Here is a 23836-nt window from a genome sequence, read left to right on the forward strand (position 1 = left end):
TCCCACCGTAATGTCACAGCAAAAGCACCACGCTCTAAAACAGCACCCCTACCTGTGGCATTGGAAAGAGCGAGGGACTCCATCGAACCCCGTGGCGTCTGTTCTGTGGGCGCCAGTTCCTCGGTGAACTTCAGTGCGTTGATGGGATGCCTGGTCCGGCACTGCTGTGCAGATCGACTGCTGTCTTCCTCCTGGTTGTACTTGGAGACCTTGTAACTCCCCCTGGTGTCGCCAAAGCTCTGGTTGGACATGTCACTGTAACTCTCCTGCGAGCGTAGCCTTCCTGAGTAATAATCTTCCCGGCATTCTTGGATGAAGCTGCCGCCGTGTCCCTTCATAGCCAGGGAGGAGCTCCTCTTTGGGTTGCTGAAATGTTTGCCCCACAGCTCCTGCTGGCTGCTTGGGCTCTGCCCTGGGTTGTAGGAAGTCCTGATGTTACACTGGCTGAGGAGCTGCAGAGGGCTTTGCGACTGACTTTGCTCCATTTTATTCCCATAGTGGTAGGCTTCGTCTCTGCTCCTCCAGATGTGGTCCCTGTTGAGGCTGGGCGTTTGGCTGGACAAGCTCAGCAAGTCCATCTGCAAGGAGAGGGGGTCCACATCCGTAGACAGCCTGCTGGAGGTCACCTGTAGCTGGCTGCTGCCCTGGCTGGGGGCGCCCTCTTCTCCCTTGTTCCTGTTCTTGCCGATCTTGGCACTACGCCGCGACTCTTTGGCTCTGGCGCTCTGGAAGGCGGAGTCTGATGAATCCGAGCCGTTGGGGTCGTCGCCCATGCTGCAGGCCCTGGAACAGAAAATCTGCCCTTGCTTCGGCAGGAACGGTCGTCCAAGCAGAGACTTCTTGCACTGTGCACAGCAAAAGCAGGTCTCCGTGGCATGCCAGTGCTGGCCGTCATACGTCATCTGACCCTGATCAATGCCTTTGGAAAAAAGGAGAGAAATATGGTGAGCATCGACTAATCTAGAGAACAATTAGGACCAACGGGATGTGGCGTTAAGGCTCCTGAACTCTGGTGGGGAATTGGAGTAGTCAAAGTTCAACATGCTAGCCATGATACCAACCTGGAACCTGAGACTGGGATAGAGGATCACAAATAGTGCACCATGATCTTCACACTGTTTGCTGAAATCTGCTTGGGGTAGGCAATAAAATATTAAACTCATCTCTAGGTATAGCTGCTCAGGTTTCCGTTGTGCTCCAGATCAAAAGAAAAATTAACAGTAATTCCATTTTCTCTAGCCTAGTCTTCTGTTCCATAGGAGGAAGGAAAATAGGAATGACCCCAAGTTGCCCAGTTTGCCTTCCTTTGTCACCAACCTTCCATCATGAAACAGCGGGGCGGAGTGTGTGGAGGACAAAGTGTGTCTTGCTCATACGCTTAACTCTCCCTGGGGATTACCAGAAGAATTAAATGCATTGTGGTCTTAACAATGAGAAACACTGTTCCCAGCAAAGGGTCCCAAAGCTTACCCGTCACAGGTCAGACCAGCTGCCAATGGAATTAGCACAGATCACCACCGCCATATTTAGCACAGACGAATTAGCACCATGGCGAGTTTTTACTCTGTGTTCAGAAATAAGAAGCTGGCTTCAAACCGTCTATTTCTGGCTCTCTTTATTCTAATCCATGGGGTAGGTTTGTTGTTGCTTTTTAAAAGGCAAAGTGGCATGTCTCAAACTTCCGGAACAGAAATGGATCAGAAAGATGTAGACAATGGACAGCAAGCAGTGATCTATACCAAGGCTAAGCACACAACCCCTTCTGAGCCATTCCCATTGGGGAAGCAATTCATTTACTACAGTAGAGTAGCACACACTGAAGTTATGGACACACACACCCTTTTCACACAATGTCGTGGCATCATATAAGTGCATGGCGAATACATGCTCCAACTATTCCTTTTTTTCAGGAATGGTTTTCAGGTATTTGTCTCTTGCTCCCTATTTTTGCCTTTGCGTGAGATTTTGGTTTTTTTAAGCGTGCACACACACAATGCACCACAGCTGCTCTTCTCGATTTTCCGTCCCTTCCTCTAATCCTCTAGAAGTCAAATCCCTGAGTGGGAAACAGATGCATCTTGACTTTACTGCACACTCAAGAACTCTCGGCGCATCATACAGTTTCTCAGGCAGCAGCTGGTAACATTTTCAACGGATAAGTAAGACAATATATTATAGGGCAATTATGCTTTTATAATATAGCACCCTTTTGGCCTTTAAATCACATGATCAGGCCCAGGTTGCAGCTACACCAAGGCTTTCTTGCTTTCCTTACTAAATAATACCTGTGCTTAGCTTCCTCGCTATCTACTGTACAGTGGTACCTCGGGTTACATACGCTTCAGGTTACAGACTCCGCTAACCCAGAAATAGTACCTCGGGTTAAGAACTTTGCTTCAGGATGAGAACAGAAATCGTGCTCCGGCGGGGCAGCGGTAGCAGGAGGCCCCATTAGCTAAAGTGGTGTTTCAGGTTAAGAACAGTTTCAGGTTAAGTACGGACCTCCGGAACGAATTAAGTACTTAACCCGAGTTACCACTGTATAACTACTGTGCCAATCAGAACACTAAATGTTGCTGAGCACGTCTTGAGTTGAAGCAGTGTGAAACAATATTAGATTATAGTAGTACACATTATTTCTTAAAAGAAAGAAACTTATGGTCAGCTTAAGGGATTCTAGTTCATGAATGTGTGTGCCATAATAAATTTATTAGTCTTTAAGGCGCCACAAGACTCCTTGCTTTACTTACACACTACTTCAGAAGCCAGTGCAGGACATTCTATCGTGGTGTAAAATAATACTGCGTACCACCCGTGAAAAAGGGTCTTCAGCCATGTGTAATATTGTGTTCAGAGGCTAGAATTCAGGGTGTGCCCAGTTGTTACTGTTTTAAAAATGTGCTTTTGTTTTCAGAGGCCTGGTTTGTGCATCACACTATGCCAAACCATGGCTTAGAGCAGCAGTTCTCAACCTGTGGGTCCCCAGATGTTGTTGGACTAAACTCCAATCATCCCTGAGCTGTGGCCTTGCTAGCTAGGGGTGATGGGAGTTGTAGTTCAACAACATCTGGGGACCCACAGGTTGGGAAAGGCTGGCTTAGAGAGTGAACACACGAGAGAGGCTGCAGGAGAGGAAGTCATGGCAGCTTTGCTCCCAGACTCATGGTTGGCTCTCTCCAGACTAATCATGAGCTGTAAGCAACCTCTGCCGTTTGGTTTATGAGTTATCTGAGAGAGCTAACCCATGAACCTGAGTCTCAGCAACATGCAGAGACAAACCATGACTTAGATCAGCTCCTGGAAGGAGCAAAGCAGCCCAAACCCCTTGATCCAAAGGGCATACAACCAATATGTGTGGGTGTTTATAATCCTACAACTCTTAAACATCAAATTTTCACACTTGCTGCCACAACTGGATTTAAATTTGGTGGGGCTGCTGGAGACCAGATTATATTGGCTGAGGGCTTCATCCAGCTCGTGGGCTATGTTAAAATGCAATCCACTGGCAATTATTATGGCGCTGACTGTGTGATCCGTTTTATTTCAATTAACCAGCATCATCCCAAAGGCTGAGGGCAGGTAGCAACATATTTAAAAAGCTGAATCAAGAGAAGCAAAGAACTGAGATTCTTAAGTACATAAATAATAACATACACCTTAAATGGAAACAGAATATTCTTGCACCCGAGCTTGCAAATCTACTTAAGTGAAATGCAGTTTACTGAAGTTTGAATTTCCTGGGAAGAATGGGGCTCACATTCTAAGCGAGTAATTCGCCGCAGTCCTCCCCACAGCCTTTACGGAAAGATTATCATCTTTAATTTACAACCCACCAGCGAAATGTCTGTCAAATCTGATAGGTGGGATGGAGAGCGCTAGATCCATTTTCACTCTTCCTAACAATGTGCAAGGCTGTCTGCTGAATTTTTTTAAGGGGGCTGGTTATCACACAAAAGGCAGAAGATACAGGGATCAGTTCCACTGGGTTGTCCCTTCTATGGGGGCCAATGCTCATGAGAAGCTCACTGAGGCTAAGAGATGGAAGTTCTACACCAGGGGAGGTCAACATGTGCTCTCTTGATGTCCCATCGTTCCCAGCCAATGTGCCCAAAAGGCAGTGAAAATGGGAGCTATAATCCAGAAACATTTGGAGGGGAAGGCTCCACAATACATTTGAGTGTACCCCTACATAATTGCTTTCCCCCTTATTAATATTAAGATATAAACATAACATTACCAAAACAATTGGTTTTCCTCCTCCTGCCCCTTTCCCAGAACAGAAGACTAATACAGCAGATTTCCCCATAAATCTATATGCATAATGGTAGGTGCCAGACATCAAGGGGGTTGTTTGAATACTATGTAAAGGGATGTAAAGCCATATTTGAGCAAAATCATCCCTATCAGTTGCATCACTCAGGGCATGTTCTCCTTTGGTTAGTTTCTCAGATAAAGCAATTGACCACACTTCCTGTTTCCATTGTATGATATGTAGATGTCCTTTCCAATTTTTTGATATGAGCAATCGTGCCACTACAAGAAAAAGAAGTGGCAAGTTCCTTGTGCAATAATTTGACTATCTTAAAAAATTAAGTTGAGTATCTTTAAAACCCCCCAACAGCTGCTGCAGATTGCCTGCAGCATGCCTACAGCATGCCAGCTTTTCATATCAAAACTGCATCTATTTGATAATTTGGATCCCTATACATACCTTTATTTTGCAGCCGAGTTCATCAAAGGATACACTGGGGGAGGTGACAAGCTGTTACCTTAGTAACACCTACCTACATACAGCAAAGTAGCTTTTGGAACTAAGAACGTCTTTCGAGAACAGAACGTTACTGATCATATTCATGCATCGCCGTAGTCACGGAGTCAGTACATCTGACTAAAAGAAGCCCCTTCTGCAACTAAGTAAAATGTAGATTTTTTCTTTAAAGTATGATGCCATGTAGCATACCATGCCCTAACATCTCAAAACAAGGGAATGCGGCGCTCACTGAGCTCTCTTGGTAGGAGAGCAAGTGCAGGGTAATGGTTAGAGTAACAGAATTTTGATGTGAAAATATCCCATTTGCTCCTAAAACTGCCTTGGTAGTCTTTGCAAAGAGCTGGCACTTGTTGACCTCATATGAGGTTGCCTGAAAACGAAGTTCTTCTTCATAAGCTCTTCTACAAACAAAAGTGAGGCAGGTAGCAACTGGGGAGAGGGTAATTTCAGTGGAGATGCCCCATTTATGGAACATCCTCCCTGGAGAAGGTACCACTGTAATAATAATAATAATAATAATAATAATAATAATAATAATAATAATAAAAAACTGTCCTTTACAGAATATTGGTTCAGTACTTTCCTTGATGAGCCTTTTCTCAGATGAGCAAGTTCCTTCTTTCCTTTTCTCAGATGAGCAAGTCAAGGATAATTTTAATTTGGATTAAAATCCAAATAAGCATCTGAGATACATTCTTGTTAAAATCTGTGATAATGCACTGAAAAACTGATTCAAGGAATTGTATGGAACAAACAGGATATTAAGAATAGGTAATGTGCCAGTTCAGATACTGTCCTCTTGTTAAGACTTGTCCGCTCTTAAATTCCAGGATATATAAGCTTCAAAAGAAGAACATTAGCTACAGATGGGTCTCCCCATTTAAAATGAGTTTTGCTTTGGTGGTGTTGTTTTTTTAAACTACAGTGTGTGCTCATATTCCTGAGAAAGGGAATTTAATTTTGGAACAGCTTAGGGACACTGATGGCAAGCCAACTGTTCATGATCTTAATTATAGAATTATAAAGGAGATCGTTCTCATTTCTGATACTTTGGATTTTGTATAGCTGTTGTTGTTGTTGTTAAGAACCCACCCTTCACCCTAAGGTCCCAAGGCAGGTTACAACCATTAAGACACAATGCTAAAAAACCCCTGAAATGTATTAGTGGGGGAATGATCTATTATTTGTTTTGAATCAGATGTCAAGGAGATGAGTAGCTACATAACCTTTAGAAGACATATGAAGGCAGCCTTGTATAGGAAAGCTTTTTCCCCCCGATATCTTTATTGTCATTGTCCCTTGCGGAACAATTAAATTGAAAAACTACATAAAACTACATAAAAACTACATAAAACTACCACGAAACTACATAAAAACTACATAAAACATTCAAAAACCCCTAAAAACTCTAAAACCCCATTTTAAAATACACTATACTACATGTTTTATTATGTTTTTATATATCTTGGAGGCTGCCCAGAGTGGCTGGGGCAAACCAGGCAGATGGGTGGGGTACAAATAAAATCATCATCATTAAAGGTTTTATGTTCTGATGGAATCATATTTGGTTACTCTTTTGGATGGGTTTTGATTGCTATTACTTGGTATGATGGATTTTTAAAAATACATTTAAAAAAAAACAAAACCCCTGCTTTGGTCCACCTGTGACTCATGAGCAATCCGCCCCAACGACTCTCCCTTATAGCAGCTACGGAAGGACAAAAGCACCACAACACTACCTGTAAATGCCAGATTCCACTGGCTTTGTTACAACAGCGGCCACAATCCCCCCCCACCCTTTGCTCACACCTGTTTGCATGATTACCACCTGCAGCACTAACTGACAGGCAGATGCCATGCATTCCATGCAACTAAAAGACAAGGCTCTCCAGCAACCAACAGAGTTTCCACCTCAAATAGAGCCACTCACACATGGGTAGTTCTTCAGCATGAACCCCCCCCCCCCAAAAAAAAAGAGCAGTCAGAAATAGACCAGGACAGTGCAGACCTATGCCTGGGAAGAGCTGGGCAACAGCTAAGTGTTGATAAGCCCTCAGCTAGTATTCTTCATTTGGCTTTCATGACCTGGATTTAAGACTGCGGAGGGCTGGATTTTAGCACTTTCAGACGCCTTCGCTTCTTTAATTGAGCTTGACGGGAGATATTACATCGTAATATTTTAGAACGTGGCTCTATGGGTTGTTGTTTTTTAAAGCCTTCTGAGTGAGATTTCCCAACATATTCAAACGTATAAAATTACTCCAGGCATCCTGAGAGAGCTTCAGAGCTGTTTTTCTGAATAGCTGTGCAATCTCGTTAAAAGCACTTTTGAGAGCGGAGTTGCTTGCTACCATGCCTCACGGGCAAAATGTCTCCTTCCTTAGCATAGAAAAGTAAAGTGTTTTTTTAATAATAATAATAATAATAATAATAATAATAATAATAACAACAACAAAAAACCCCACACAGATATTCCTTGATCTTCCCTCTCTTTTTTTTCCAGGGCTGAGGACTATTTCTTTTAACTGATGAAATCAGGAGCCCCATCCGGAGCTGGCATTGGCGCTAGAGATTTTCCTTTTCTTCCCCGCCAGCAGTAACACTGCCTTGTAGACTCCGGGCCCAAAGCTAGACGCCTACACCTGCCAAGTGGTTTGTTGGACGGCTGACAGAAACAGATGCCAGGGCCTGTCATGTACTTCCAAAACAAAGCCATTTCAACTGCTCGCCTAGGGGTGCGCTTCACCTTAAAACAATAACGCAACGGGTGTATCGACACGCCATATCGTGTTCGTGCCTTAAAAAAACAAAAACGAAATAAATAATGTCTACAAACCCACATCAAAGGTTGCCCGGATCATTCCCACTCCCGATCCCCCCACCTCCAAATTTGGCAGCTAGGGATGGAGGTTTTGAAATGGCTCCCTTACCAATGTGCTGGGCGCAGGTATCGCAATACTCCGCGTATAAGGATTCGAAACAGTTGCAGCAATATGGCCGTCCTTCCTTCATGATGTACCGCTGCCCGCCCAGCACTGTTTCACATTCAAAACAGCAAAAGTGCTTCATGTGCCAGTGCCTTCCCTCAGCCTCCGTGCACTCGTCAGCAAAGATAATCTGTAGTGGGAAATCAAGCAAACGTGTTAGGGCCTAGAAAGCAAAGCTTCGCTCATTTTTTCTTGCGACCTGTCACAGAGGCCATTTGCCTAGACGCTCAACGCATGAGGAGACTGATCGACAAGTAAATAAATATTAACTTGTCCTGTGATTCGAGCTTGCTTTTTAACAGCTTCGCTGCTTCAAGACTCTTACATCTACGCCTTTTTTTTTAATCCTAATTTTCTACTGCAGCAAATAAATCAAAATAAATCAAAATGGTCGTTGAGAAAATGGGACGTACATGGTACAGGGGTTTGTGTGGAATAGCCTAAGATGGCCCCCATTCCATTTTCAGTAAATGGGGGCCAGGAAGTGGGAGGTATTGGGTTAGGTTTTTTTAATTATTCTCTTACATTTATATTGATATTTCTTCTGTACATGCAACAAGGGCAAACAAGCTAGATTTCACAAAATCTTGATTGTGGTTTGGGCTCCGATACCTCGACTACCAGGGAGCTGGAGAATCGTTGGATTTCGGCAAACTAATGAGGTGCAGCAGTGCGTGATTAATACTGTACTGTGGTTCGAAATCAACAAGCCGTGTTCAAAACCCTAAAGCTGCCATGAAGTTTGGCAGTTTGAATTCACTACGATCCTGTCCCTGGCCTATTGAAACAGGCTGCAGCTTCCCTCTCTCCCACCTCTCAGTTGCAGACTGGGCATTAAAGGGGTGGAGGAGAAAGCACGCACAATTTATCATGTACACTGTTGTACACAGTGCAAATCTGTTTCGATGAAGGCAAGTGCAGATTTCCTCCCCACCCTGCAAAAGGATAAACTGTGGATGAATGGCCAGCAGTTCTGGGCTTGGCAGGGGCATTGGGCTAGGTGTGGGCATCTGCATCCACGCAGGCTTGTGCTGGCCGTTGCAAAGAGAAGCCGCTACAGAGACTAACATGTGAACCAGTCTGGAGATATTTGACAGAGCTGCAAGCTGTAGATGCAAAGATAGGCTGGCAAAGAGGACTTTGGAAACTTGCAACCATTCATCATGATTAACGGGAGGAGAGATGTTTGGCTGGCCTTACCTCATCACATGCCGCACACCGAGGCTTGAGGCATTCCGCGTGGTGCCGGCCACAATAAATCTTCCCATCTTGATAGAAATAGATGAGATCTACCAGCAGCTCGTTGCAGACGCTGCATATAAAGCATGGCGGGTGCCAGCAAACTCCATGACCTGCCCTCGATGCAAAGACGGCTATGTCTCCTCCGTTGATTTGGCCTCCACACTGCGAAGACATTAAGGAGGAACCTGTTCTTACGGCACTCGAGGGGGAAACAGCTGAGGGCAGCCAGGCCTCATGGCAGCATTGGAGAGAATACGAGGTTCTACAAAATGATACATCATGCATGTCGCTCCTCTGGTTATTCACAACCCAGGTCCTTTGTCAAACTGGGGTTCAAATGAAAATGAAATGATGCGCTCTCCACACGAGCATGAGCACCATTACAGCTCCCAATCACAACGCAGTGGTTGCTGCTTGTACACTCCAAACACCATCCATATATGGATGGGGCTTGGAGAAAGCAAACAACAGCCAGAGCACCAGATTCTGTTTCTCTTTCTGCCTGTTCTGTCTTTCATCACACAGAGAGGAAGGCAAGAGAGCTGGGCTGCTTTGATACTGCATAGGAACTTCACAGGATAGCATGCTTCCTTCCACTGGTATCTGGGTTCCCTTTCGTGTGATCAACATGTTGGGAGGGCTTCCCATATTGAAAAAAATATGGGGAGAAACAGTGGGAGTGTGTTGTGTTTTGACTTATAAAGAATCTTTTAGAAATTTCAACATGCAAAATAATGACATACTGTCATTTCCCCCCCAGTCTTCTTCATGTCTGCAAGGGAGAACCAGGTGGAGGTTTTGTCCAAAATATTTCAGACATGAGGGAAGACATGCTTTTCTAGGTTTCCTCAATTCTGGCTGTGAGCAAGTTTGTTTTGCTTATGGTTTTATGTTCTAGCAATGCAAGGCCTAGATGCAATTTCCCCTGGGGATTATGTGGGGGGAACCCTCCCCCCCCCAGCAATCCACACAAGAAAATTCTCTGACCCTGAGAATAGTTTAATTAATAAGAATTCATACTAAACTTCCTCTGTAAGGTCAAAGCAAAGAACAAATTTGCTTCCTGACTTGCCAGCGTCTCTTTTTATGACCTCTCATAACCCAAAGCTAAACATTGCGACTAAAAGCATTATCAGTTGTTAAATATGTATACTGCCCTATACCTGCAGGTCCCAGGGAGGTTCACAAGATAAAATCACAATATAAAAACACAAAATACATAATCAAAGCAAAAACAACCCAATAACCCTCTGCAAGAAACACAATTTGCAAGACTGTGCTGTATGTGTGCCACAGTAACATAATGCCACAAAGTGGGGAAACTGCTCTGTGAATCCAAGGTTCATCTGGCCGAAAACATGTTGTGAAGATAGACCTACCTGCTCACAAATGGCGCCAGTCATGGTGACTGGAAAGGGTCGGACATTGCCTCTGCCCAGGTTCTCCCTTTTCCTCTGATTGCTGAAGAGTTTGAGTTCTCTCTTCTCTTCTTCATCCAGTGAGTTGCAATATCGTACCTAGAGATTAATCAGCAATGATCTGTGTTACACTGGAAGTTCAAAGCCTTGGCTTCTCCTCCAACACTTTTTCTTTTCTTTTTTTTTGCAGGCAACGTGGGAGGAACTTGCCACCTACATGCAGACATTTCCCCCCTCAACAGATGGGCTTTCAGCCCAGATCAGACTCTCGCAAGCCGATTTCTCTTTTTCCTCTCCTCAAACCACAATGGTCTCTGCTGCTTTCTATCCTACCCCTTTGACTGCTGCTATCCAGTTTATTAATGATACTCCCAATATGCACACATGCACATTATTTTTTTTTAAAATGGATGTGTAAGGGAATAATCACAATGCTAGGACACTACTCAAGGGACATGGCCAATCCAGAGATTAACGCACTGGAAAACTGTGAAATCCAAGGAAAATTAAGAAGACTTCCTTGGGCTGTGGCTTTCTAGCCCTTTTCCTCTCACTACTGGTACAGTCAAGTCACATCACACACACATTTAACTTGCAGGAATTAAACTATACATGTTTGGCTTCAGTGCCATTCCGAATCAATTTCAGCCTTTTTCTTCTGCCTGCATCTGTCTCTACCTGTCTCCCTTCCACCTCCATCTCTCTTCTTCCTCCAGTCACTCAACCACTCAGACATGGAGGAGTGGGGAAAGGCAGTAGAGACACTACAGAAAGTCTTCCCGACTTGCCATCCAATAGCAGGCTAGAAAATAAGGAAATGTTGTGTGATTTCCACATATGCATATTATCCTGGGCATGTATAACCTCAGCATATGATGCGATTGCACTGTATCTAAAAGGGACCGCCATCTTGGTCTTCTCCTGGCACATACTGGTCTGGTTTCTGTAAGTCAACAGAGTATCGCTAATTCACTTGCTGCTGAACTCAAAGCTGAGAAGGGATAAATTACTTCCTGATTCAGTAGACAAGGCTCTTTTAAAAAGGTACTTCAGTGGCACTCAAAAGAGCTTAGCAAGCTCTTGACGGCGCAGCTTATGGCAGGTCCACAACTATTTGCTTGCTTGTTCACTGAAACTGGGCTCAGGCTTAAGCCAAGACCAACAAGATGTTGTCAGGATGATTAAAAGGCCTCCCCTCCACCGGCCGCCTTGCCTTCAAATATTTAAAATGCACACTACAATTTCTCAGGGCGAAACCCAAGTTACTGAAAGGGAGACACACAGACAAACCCTTTTTCAGCCCTAGGAAAATAATTCAATGGACTGCAATTTTGAAGTGCCAACAGGCCATATGTAAAAGATCATCTGAGCGCCCTTGGGTTTTCACCTCCCATTCTGTTTTGTTTTTAAATTTTAACTAGAGCGGTCCCAGACTGCACGATGCTTTTGAAAACACCTTCTCGAGTAACGCATTTAAAATAATCTAAAATAAAAAAACAAGGATCATGCTTCAGGTGCAGAATTCTGGCACAAGTGATGTAAGAGCCTGAAGGCCCTGCCTGAACAAAAGTAACAGTGTGATTTATAATCATATATAACTAACAGCAAACTCATTCTCCAAGGGGCAAACCCTTAAGGAGTCGAAACTGACAATGTCTGCAGGAAAGAGGGAGGGGTCAGGAGGCTTGGGGAACGCAAGCATTTGCAGAAGTACAATGATGAACTTAAGAAAGGGAGGAAGCACTAAGGTTGGTGGGCAAACCCAAACCCAACATTATTAGGACTGAGCATGCTCAGTGGCCACAGACTGCTGAGTGCTCCCTCATGGAAAAATTAGGGGAGGGGAAATAATAGAATCATAGAGTTGGAAGGGACCCTGAGGATCATCTAGTCCAACCCCCTGCAATGCAGGAATGTGCAGCTGTCCCATACAGGGTTCGAACCTGCAACCTTGGTGTTATCAGCACTGTGCTCTAACCAACTGAGCTATCTGGGAATGGAATGGAGAACCACAGAAAAGTCACTCCCGCCATAACCTCCCTTTGGATCCACCCAGCTGAAGCTCTGTATACCTATGCAAACCAGCTTCACTCAGGGAAGCCATTCCTGTCAACCAAAGACGCTACATGAAACATTCATCTTCAGGGGGCAATGGACCTCTGAACTCCAGATACACAGGATTGCTGTTGTCCTCATGCCCTTGGCTTGTAAGCCTTCCAGAGGGTTATATATATATACTTGGCTGCATTTTGCAATTTGGCAATGCCACACCCTGCACTTTAAAAAACCCCGGTGTATTTATATTTTACTGGTATTATACAGAACAACATTCAATAAACTTTCCCCACACCCCGCATGGAAGAACAGATTCATATGAGAGACATAGAAAAACTATAGTTTGAAAGTCATCCTACTAGAATCATACAGCTGGAAGGGACCCAAGGGTCATCTAGTCCAGGCTTCCTCAGCCCTGGCCCTCCAGATGTTTTGAAACTACAATTCCCATCATCCTTGACCACTGGTCCTGCTAGCTAGGGATCATGGAAGTTGTAGGCCAAAAACATCTGGAGGGCCGAGGTTGAGGAAGCCTGATCTAGTTCAACCCCCTGCGATGCAGGAATACCAACTAAAGAATCCATGACAGATTGGCTGTCCAACATCTGCTAAAAACTTCCAAGGAAGGAGAGTCCACCACCTCCCCAGGGAGCCCATTCTCCTGTCAGAAAGTTCTTCCTGGTGTTTAGTTGGAATCACCTTTCCTGTAACTTAAAGCCATTGTTGTCTTGAGTCCTGCCCTCCAAAGCAGGAGAAAACAAGCTTGCTCCATCTTCCATGTGACAGCCCTTAAGATATTTGACGATGGTTATCATATCTCCTCTCAGTCTCCTCTTTTCCAGGCTAAACATGCCCATCTCCTTCAACCATTCCTCATACGGCTTGGTTTCCAGACCCTGGATCATCTTGGTTGCCCTTCACTGCACAAGTTCCAGCTTGTCGACATCCTTCTGGTGCCCAGAACTGGACACAGTATTCCAGGTGTGGTCTGACCAAGGCAGAATAGAGCGGTACTATAACTTCCCTCAATCTGGACACTATACTTTTGTTGATGCAGCCTAGAATAGCATTGCTTTGTTTGCTGCTGCATCACACTGTTGACTCATGGCCCAATATGCATGGTCCACAGCTTGCTGCGAGTCACTGGTGGTCGATAGCCATGCTCTTTTGAACAAACACATGAAATAAAGTCAAACCATGTGTTTTGGAAAGCATCTCTTGATTTGTTTATTCCTTGTTCACCTAGTTTACCAGTCAGTTTGTCCAACAGTGCCACGTCCCAGATTTGATTCAGCCACATTTCAGATAACATTTAGGGTTCTTGAGTTACTGGCAACATCAAGCAAGCAGCTGATATTAACTGTAAAATTAGCTTTTTAAATGATAATTCTTCATGTTGTTGTTGTTTAGTCGTTTAGTCGTGTCTGACTCTTCATGACCCCATGGACCAGAGCAAGCCAGGCACTTCTGTCTTCAATTCTTCATAATCTCCTTCAAATATAGTTAGTAAAGCAACACTGAGGTCGAGATGTACCTGTTGTTTAGTTTTCATACTCATTTCACAAAAAAAGTTATCCCAAAATATACCAAGCTTTTGACAAGTCCAACACATGTGGAAAAATGAAGCTACATTTTAACAGTTTCTCCAGCCAGTTGTTGGGAGAGTGCAATTGATTTTATTGAGTAGTACAGGATGCAAATACAATCTATGAGTTAGCTCTTGTGCGTTTCCCCTAAGTTTAGCTGAATAAAATTGAAAAGGGAATTTCTGCCAGATTCTGTTCCAGGAAGGCTCGTTTAGAGTATCATTCAAATCTCTCTCCCAGTGGAGTTTGAGAGCATGTAAAGGTTTGCAAGAAAAATTGGTTAATGAGCTGTAAATTAAAGAAATGATACCCTTGCCCAATGGATCAGCAGAATAAATTATATTTTCCAGGGGAGTTAAAGACTGGGTTGCCTGGGTTGTGATGTTTGTTTGGGAGATAAAATGTAAGACTTGGTATATATGAACCCAAGAGTAAGCTGTGTTTTCCAAAGCCTGCTGGATCTCTCTTCCTGTCATATGCTTTCTGTTCTTATAGAAGACTCTGATCCTGCTTCCCAATTTTTGTATTCCTGTATTCTATTTGGGAATACCCATTCTATGTGGGACGCGGGTGGCACTGTGGGTAAAACCTCAGCTCCTAGGACTTGCAGATTGTCAAGTCGGCGGTTCGAATCCCCGCGGCGGGGTGCGCTCCCGTTGCTCGGTCCCAGCGCCTGCCAACCTAGCAGTTCGAAAGCACCCCCGGGTGCAAGTAGATAAATAGGGACCGCTTACTAGCGGGAAGGTAAACGGCGTTTCCGTGTGCTGCGCTGGCTCGCCAGATGCAGCTTGTCACGCTGGCCACGTGACCCGGAAGTGTCTTCGGACAGCGCTGGCCCCCAGCCTCTTAAGCGAGATGGGCGTGCAACCCCAGAGTCGGACACGACTGGCCCGTACGGGCAGGTGTACCTTTACCTTTCTTTATTCTATTTGGATTAAAGAAGCCAGAGTGGATAATCAAAAGATTATAGGTGAGGTAAAAGGTAAAGGTAAAGGGACCCCTGACCATTAGGTCCAATCGTGACCGACTCTGGGGTTGCGGTGCTCATCTCGTTTTACTGGCCGAGGGAGCCGGCGTACAGCTTCCGGGTCATGTGGCCAGCATGACTAAGCCACTTTTGGTGAACCAGAGCAGCGCACGGAAACACCGTTTACCTTCCCACTGGAGCGGTACCTATTTATCTACTTGCACTTTGATGTGCTTTTGAACTGCTAGGTTGGCAGGAGCAGGGACTGAGCAACGGGAGCTCACCCCGTCGCAGGGATTCGAACCGCCGACCTTCTGATCTGCAAGTCCTAGGCTCTGTGGTTTAAGCCACAGCGCCACCCACGTCCCTTTATAGGTGAGGTAGGAGGAGCTAATTTGCTGCACTAGTTCTGCCAGACCTGTAAATTAGCTGTTAAAAAATTATAAGCAGGGGTAGAAAGAGAGCTACATCTGCTCCAGCCAGGACTTTTCTTCTAGAAAAGTACCAAATACATTAATATGGTTAAGGATTAATATTCTAAAGGGAAGAGAGCATTTCTAAACTCAGACTGGAGATCAAAAATCATTTCCTAATATTAACAAGAACAATTGTCCCAAGAACAATTGTGGGGATGGATCTCTTAACTGATTCCCGGGCAGAGATAGAAAGATTTTAAAGGACTTATTTTAAAGGGCTTATTCTTTTTTGTTCAATCAAGTGCTTCTGAGTTCTACAGAACTTCTACAGAAGCAAATCTCTGCACAAATGGAATACAGATATTCTGTAAGTATCCATCTCCCAAAGGAATTAAGCATCTTTCTTTCCAGAGAATTTGGAATTTTTTATGTAGTTATGGGCCACTGTGTTCTAGAAATGCTTTCTCTTTCCTCTGGGCATTAGATGGTATGAACTTTTCTCTCTCTCGCAGAAGCTCAATAAAGGAGGCTTCGGTCAGACACTGGATTGTGTCATGCTCTGGATTGTGGACCCATTGGGATCTTGGGGTTTCAAAAAGCTTTTGATAAATGTCCCTCATCAAAAACCCCTGAACGTGAGATAAGAGGAAGAGATTGTGAAGAGCTCCAAAAATATATGTCCAAGGTGGCATGAATATGTCAAATACAACCCAATGTAAACTCAGCACATTGAGTCAAAAAATCCTAACTTTGGGCAGTCTGAGATAGTAGTGACTGGCCAGGAACTGGATAAGTTAGTTTTTGAAATATTAAGTGGTATATAAATGCTTTTAAATAAACAAACAAGTAAATCTTGGGGGCATAGTGAATAGCTCAATGAAACATTGATCCAGGATATGCCAGCCCTGAAAAAGGCAAATCCCATTTTAGGAAAGGGATAAAATATAAAGCTGACAATATACTAATGGCATTATAAAAATATATCATCAAACAGGACTCTCTCCTTAAATGATCACCTTATTTCAGAGCAGGAATAAATTATTTTCCCAGTTAAATATTATGGACCAGCTAAAGTGATGCCCCTAACATGAGTGTAGCTTAAGAGTAGCCTGTAGACTCACACAAAGCAAAGATCTGAAAATAAAGAATAATTAAAGGGAAGAATTACCCAAAGAGAAGGGGGAAACCCAGCCATGCCCACTAACCAGGGAGTTTGTTTATGTCTAGAAAGTAAGCTCTTTGGAACAGAGAGTTTTAAAAAGCATTCCCTGCTCTATGCTAAAACAGCAATAAGGGGCATACCACATTTCTTTAAAAAGACAAAACCTTATACCAGGATAAAAATATGCAAGATGATTACAGTTGTAACTTGGTTGACGAACGCCTTAGCAGTCGAACGTTTTGGCTCCTGAACGCCACAAACCCGGAAGTGAGTGTTGCGGTTTGTAAACGTTCTTTCGGAACCCGAACGTCCAGCAGGGCTTTTGTGGCTTCCAATTGGCTGCAGGAAGTTCCTGCAGCCAATTGGAAGCCGCGCCTTTGAAGCCGAGTGTTTTGGAAGTTGAATGTATTTATTTCATCTGTCTTTCTTTGGCCAAAACAGGCCTACAAGGTGGGTCACAGAATAAGATTTTCAAGCTACATTAAAACAGCTGGAAAATCACTTCTAACACCAGAGTAAGATTGGGATTAAGGCCAACCTGGTGCCCTACAGATGTTTTGGAGCAAAACTCCTATCAGCCCCAGCCAACACTGCCCTGGGGGTCACCAGCTTGGATAAAACTGTTCTCAAGCACGACCGGGGACTGGGATTGAGCACACATTTGCAGCACTGCAAGGCATTCATTTTAGAAGTGCATAAACACCACAAAAAGGACATGGAGTCAACAGCCCTCAACTGCTATTGCCCCAACCTAGAAGCTGCATATAACCACTGTGATCAGTAGTCATTGATCAACATCCTGTTATCAATTTATCTGAAGCCATCTTCAGCTAGTGGCCATTGTCACATCTTGCAGCAGTGAATTCCATGAATTAAGTATGGATTGTATTGTTTTCCTTGAGGCTCCAGCCAGTCACTTTTGGATGAGGGAGTAAAGCTTCTCTCTATCTGCTTTCTTCACACCTTGCCTAATTTTACAGCCACCCCTTTCTATATTGGGAGACCCGCCTGTCTTTGGACTCATTTGTAGTTGGCAACTTTTAAGACTATTGATGAGGAGTTAAAACTCAATTCCAAGAGTACTTATTGCCTTGGAACATCTTTGCTTGATGTCCCTGGGCCTTAGTCTAGACTCCAATTCTGCAATTGGAGGATCTCACTTTAAGGGAGGTATTTAATGTCTTTTGAGTCTCTTCCAACAGCAGGATTTTACAATTCTGTTAACAGCTTTTTGAAACGAAAACAAACATGTCTCAGCTTCACAGCATAATACATTTGATAGGCTACCAGAAGTTTGATTTTTGATTTTTTTAACCTCACACGCTCATGGTACTAGCAAACACTAGCAGCTAACTATAACACAGCCAGGGCCAAACACAGCCAAATACATAACAAAAAAACCAACCAAAATCAAATCAATAACTCCCCTCCCACAAATACATTTAAAAGGCCATAGAATGTTTAACCAGCCAAAGGCCTGGTTATAGAGGAAAGTATGGTACCTAAAGGTATGTAACAAAGGTGCCAGGCAAGCCTTCCTGGGGAGAGCATTCGAGAAACAGGGAGCCATCACAGAAAAGGCCCAGTCTCGTGTTGCTACCCTCTGGGCCTCTTGTGGAGGAGCCACATGAAGAAAGTTCTCAGATGATGATCACAGAGTCCAGGTCAGATCATATGGGGAGAGGCGGTACAGCATCAAACATTAAAAAGTTCCCTAAACAGGGCCACCTTCAGTTGTCTTTTAAAAGTAAAATAGTTGCTTATTAACTTGACATCTGCTGGGAGGGCATTCCACAGGGCAGGCGCCACTACTGAGAAGGCCCTCTGTCTGGTTCCCTGTAACCTCACTTCTCGCAGTGAGGGAACCGCCAGAAGGCCCTCGGCGCTGGATCTCAGTGTCCGGGCTGAACGGTGGGGGTGGAGATGCTCCTTCAGGTATACGGGACCGAAGCCGTTTAGGGCTTTAAAAGTCAGCACCAACACTTTGAATTGTGCTCAGAAACATACTGGGAGCCAATGAATATCTTTCAGGACAGGTGTTATATGGTCTCAGTGGCCAATCCCAGTCACCGCATTCTGGATTAATTGCAGTTTCCAAGTCACCTTCAAAGGTAGCCCCACATAGAGCACATTGCAGTAGTCCAAGCGGGAGATAACTAGAGCATGCACCACTCTGGCAAGACAGTCTGTGGGCATGTAGGGTCTCAGCCTGCATACCAGATGGAGCTGGTAGACACCTGCCCCGGACACAGAATTAACCTGCGCCTCCAAGGACAGCTGTGAGTCCAAAGATTTAAAGAAGCCTTCTCCAACTTTGTGCCCTCCAGCTGTTTGAACTTCAACTGTTATCTCTAACCACCACCTAGCTGGTGCTGATGGAAGGGCACCAGGTTGGAGAAGGCCAGTTTGGGGACTGAGCTTTCTCTATGGGTGTCCATTCTCTTGCATGCGATTTAGTAATCATCTGAAAACCACTTAAGGTGCTGCTGGTATTCTTAACAAGGAGAAGCTAAGTCAGTCTTCAAAACAATGCTCAACTGGAGCAAAGTGAGTAGAGACTTCTGGGGTGTCAAAGTATCAGGAAGCAGTTTGGGGTTTTTTGTCTGGCTTTGGAAGTTTTTGGTATGGATGTAAGGTCCCGTTCTATGGCTTTAGTTAACTGAAAATACGCTGAACACAGCTCCCCATGTTCTTTTCCAGTGGAGAGGAAGAGCTGCGAGTTTTAAATTCTCTTCTGCGAAGCAGCAAATGTTGTGGCCAGGGCAGCAGTTGCTTGCTGTGGAATCCAAGGGGGGGAGGGAATCAATCCCTAAGAGGGGCACAACATAAAATGCAGAAGTAGAACTCTTTTTTCAGGAATGCAGGAGAGGAGGAAAGGGTTAAATTCCCCACTGGTGCATTTGCATTTTTTAAAAAACCCTGTTATGTTAGATGCAAATATGCATTTCATGCCTTATGTAGCTTAGTAAGTCAGTGGTTAACAACCTGGTGCCCTCTGGGTAATTTTTTCGGACTACAACTCCCATCAGCCCCAGCCAGCATGATCAATGGATAGGGATGGTGAGAGATGAAGCCCAAATCTTCTAGGGGGAACTAGGTTGACAAAGGCTGAGCAAGTGGCTCCTCACAGTGGCAAGTTGCAGATGTGGTGCAAGCAACCCATTTTAATGTGTCCCAAAGACAACATTTAAAATTTTACTTTTTGCTGTCATATATAACCTCACAGCCAGATGCAATAAAAAGCCTGTATGTTTCAGTTCTTCAATTCAATACAAAAGCAGAAAACTTAATATTTTAGCAACCGCATGAGAAATATATGCTCTTTTATCTAGTAATATTTTAACCCACAGCAGCAACAATTCCGCACAGAGAGAAACGTTTATTGTACCTATAGTTACAATTTAAGAGTATGTCATTTACACTGAGAGCCAGGCCAGTTTTTCTGTGAGTCTGAGCCCAAAAGCTTTCATCATTTTTATGTATAAAAAACTATCAACATCTCTCACCACAAAATATGTCTTTTCCAGGAAAATAAAAGTTGGAAACTGCGATTCTCAGTCAAAGCAAAAGCAAGAAATATTGAAGAGATAAACGTAAGTAATAGGACATCTAGACTCTAAATAGGCATTGCATAAATATGCATTTCCAGATAAAATATGAGGACTGTTTCCCTTTCTATTCAACTGAGAACAAGTACAGAGGGCAGGGTCTCTGCCAAGTAATTCATCAGCCAGCATGAGAGTGGTGGGGAGGGGGCAAAGTGAGGGAAACATTTTTAAAAACCCAGAGAGCTTTTGCAAAACAATCCTTTAACAAATCCTTTGCCAGAGCCTTGGTTAACTGGCTAATTGCTGCACGCAACAGCGACATCAGAAAGATGGTCCAGTCCCCTGCGGTGTGCACTAAGCCAATGTTTCCCCAATTATTTCTAAATGACTCACCTCATTGTCGTGTGGCGGCAGCTGGTGAAGGAGCTGTTTGATACGGGCTTTCTCCCCTGGGCTGTTCACGTAGGGCACTTTGTCTTCTGGGAGGCAGCTGTAGTACTGATGAACCTAAATGTTAGAAAAAGGGGGACTGCAGTACAATGTCTTGGCTTCGTTTTTGTTTTTGTTTTGCTTTCGATTGACAAGACACAGAGAAATCAAGCGCTCTGAGCAGCGGCACTCGAGATTACCAAAGACGTGCAGCTATTTTTTAAAAAAACCCCAAAACAAAACAGAAAAGCAAACTTTCCTTAGGACAAAGGCAAATGCTCTTTATCTGACAGAAACCGAAATTTGTTTGGAAGAGGGTCAAAGCAAGAGCGAGGGCGGAGGGCGAGGGGAGAGCAGTCTGTTTTCGGTCTAAAGCTAACCCGCCAAGGTCGTACTTTACCGTTTTCTCTGTCACTCTCCAGAATGTAAGCATGTTTCCCTTGGCTAGGAGGATCTGTCAGCACCTGCCTTTGCGAGCGTAGGTTAAGACGCTCCCCCTTGGCATCCAATCTATGACTGGGTAACTGAGCCTCCACCTACACTCCAGCCCCCAAGGCCTTTTCTGTAACAATTTGTGAAAATAATCAGCAGATAAAATCTGTCGGAAGGCTGGGTTCTCCCTTTAAGTCTCAGAGTGTGTAATTAAAAACAAACATGAAGAGTGCAGCACAAGGTGCAGTGCAACAAGGCCGGGTCCCAAGAGATCCCATTTCTCGTGCGTGCGTTGATGATGGGCACACACTTCCGCTGCAGCTATGGGCCCTAACAAAGCAGCCTAGTTCTTCCCGGAGACCAGCTACAGCGCAGCATCACGCTCTGTGATCATTCCGATGCGACGCTTGTAAGGCGGAAATGGCGAGCGGCAAGTAACGCCGAGTACAAACAGCCCCGTCTACTTGATCTGAGGGAACACGGTTCAGAATGTGGAAGCTGGGGATTGCTCTCCACCTTCTTTTCCGGAACATGCCACACTTAGAGGAGCTCAGCTGACGTTCAACAGAAAATCCTGTCACTCAAGCAACCCATCGGCTTGCCTCAAAGGTTCTGTGCCGGGTTGCCCCTTCTGAAACATAACAACCAGCTGCTAGGACATCTTTTCCCTGCCATGTGTGTGTGTGTGGCAAGAATGTGACACCATTTTGGAGGTATCGTATCCTCAGAAACACAAGCACCACCATCACGTCCCATGACAACGCTGGAGGAATGGTGCGATTTGTACAGCCTCTTCAACTGTGCCGATTCCAGTGGGCAGCAGCTCTTTGGGGTGTCAGACAGTGATTTTTCACATCATTTGCTGTATGTTCCTTTAATTAATTGGGGGGTGCCAGAGAAAGAACCTGGGACTGTCTGCATGCAAGTCACGGTCTCTACCATGAAGCTATGGTCCCTCCTAGCAAGGGGCTCATCATTGCCACATTGAGAGTCTCCACACCTGCACCAGGAATGTTTTAGCCCAAATCACCTCAGAAAACGCTTCATTGTCCTATGAGCCTCCCTTTGCTCGTAAAGCCATCAGAAGAAGGCCTGCTCTCTAAACGCCACCACTGGGTGATGTGGAATGAGAGGCCTGGCATTTCGATGGAGGGGCCCTTGGTGCAATTCTCCCTCCCTAGAAGGGCTTGCTTGGGTTTTAGGAGGTAATGCTGCTCCAGAAAACATTTATAAATGTCAATTTTATTCCGGTCTTAGATGATGCTTTATTGCAATCCTCTGCTATGAACTTGTAATTGTTATTTATGTTGGGGTTTAAAGAACAACTTTTAATTGACAGTTTTTATATAGAAGACATCTTATTGCTTTTTAACTGTTGTTGCCTGTTGAGGGCCTTTTTAGTTTTTGAGTGTGCAGTGGGATATAATTTAAGTAAATTAATCAAAACAAACCTTACAGGGACGTGAATGGTATGTATGGGAATCACAAAAATCCTTGCACTAAGCAGTTCTAAGCAAATGTGTATGGGAATGGGATGAGGCTGTAACGTGTCCCTACCATCTTAGATTTTACCCGGGGGAAAGTAGAAATTAGGTTTCTCAGAAATATCACCCCAACACAGTAACAGGAAGGAGAGACCTCTCATACTACAGGATAGCTCTCCATCATCTACGCCAGCCTGAAAACAGCCACATAATGCACTCACATTGAAGCTGCAGTGTTTATTTTACATGCCCAACCCCATTGCAATCATTTGCATGCATCACAGAAAGAGATGCTTTGAATGAAGCCCAGAACTGCAGAGAAAGTTTATGCAATGAATCCACGACTATGCCCCCACTCTATATTATGAGCAACCAATTTGTTCAGCCAAGGAATCTCCAACCAGAAGTCTTAAAAGCCACCAACTAAATGGTTACAAATAAAATCTCAGCACCACTTACTTTGCATTTATAGCGCATCCTTCACCTGGTCCCTGAACATGCAGTTCATTAAGCTGAACGCGAAGGAAGGCGATACAACCAAGTTAAGGAAGGCTAACCGAACCAAAGCTCGCCTGAGCAGCCTGTAACCTGGGTGGTTGAAATCTCAAGCCAGGTCTCCGATTACGCCTTTTCTCCACCACAATCATCAGTTGATTTCTGAATGTCTGCATTTAACAATCAAATGCCCCTGTCGATAGCTAACTGCCTCTGTGCTCTGTAGATACAGCACGGCTGATTTTCTGCTATTGAGTATCTGTGCCCAGGACGCCCTTGAAACTGTGTGAATCCACAAGTAATTTATTCTTGACTGGCTGCCAAATTATGTCACGCTTGTCCCCAAGGTAATAAGCTGTAAAGACCCAGAGCACAGAAAGGAGGAGATAACAAGTCTAAATGGCAATCAGGTTATCGTGTGCGTAGATATTTGTTTTCTGGCCGTGGCACAGGAAAAACCAGAGCATGACGCTTTCAAGCATTTCCTCTGGGAAGTCTTCCATTTCATGTCAGGAGGTCTGTTGGAGCTATCTCCCATCAGATTAAAGAAATAGCTCTGCAGGGATGGGCAAATGACTTTGGGAAACTAAAACCAACCCAAAACAGAGACAGCAGGTCCTGACCTGCACCTCGTCACCTGAAACGAACCAGGGACTGTTAAGGAGATTTGGATCAGATCCAAGAAAGACGCCATTCAGGTAAACCCCAAAGAAAGCACCGACTCCTTCAGATTCTGCCCAGGTGATTTCAACTCCTTGCTCTGCAGGCAAATCGTGAATGTCATCATTAAGTGGATTTTCAGAAGCTTTCGCTTTTACCATCCTTCAAAATCAATGCATGTTCT

The 23836-nt window shown here is 44.4% G+C and overlaps 2 protein-coding genes across 5 annotated transcripts in view; one reads left to right on the plus strand and one right to left on the minus strand.

Moving 5' to 3' along the window:
• Positions 1-23836, plus strand: part of LOC310757157 (uncharacterized protein C3orf49) — a 285131-nt gene that overhangs the window by 204460 nt on the left and 56835 nt on the right. The window lies entirely within an intron of this gene.
• PRICKLE2 (prickle planar cell polarity protein 2) overlaps positions 1-23836 on the minus strand; it is a 251058-nt gene that overhangs the window by 28929 nt on the left and 198293 nt on the right. For 2 of the 3 annotated variants that reach the window (XM_083600660.1, XM_083600661.1), the window contains 5 exons: positions 20546-20659; positions 10380-10517; positions 8959-9162; positions 7702-7888; positions 53-919 (listed from right to left, as the gene is read on the minus strand). In XM_083600660.1, coding sequence (XP_083456786.1) covers positions 53-919; positions 7702-7888; positions 8959-9162; positions 10380-10517; positions 20546-20659 — 1510 coding nt within the window. Of the gene's footprint in view, positions 1-52; positions 920-7701; positions 7889-8958; positions 9163-10379; positions 10518-20545; positions 20660-20981; positions 21033-23836 lie in introns of those variants that run through there. The other variant, XM_083600662.1, reaches the window with a different exon arrangement.

The sequence above is a fragment of the Podarcis filfolensis genome, assembly GCF_964270895.1.
Source record: "Podarcis filfolensis genome assembly, chromosome: 2".
NCBI classification, from domain to species: Eukaryota; Metazoa; Chordata; class Lepidosauria; order Squamata; family Lacertidae; genus Podarcis; species Podarcis filfolensis.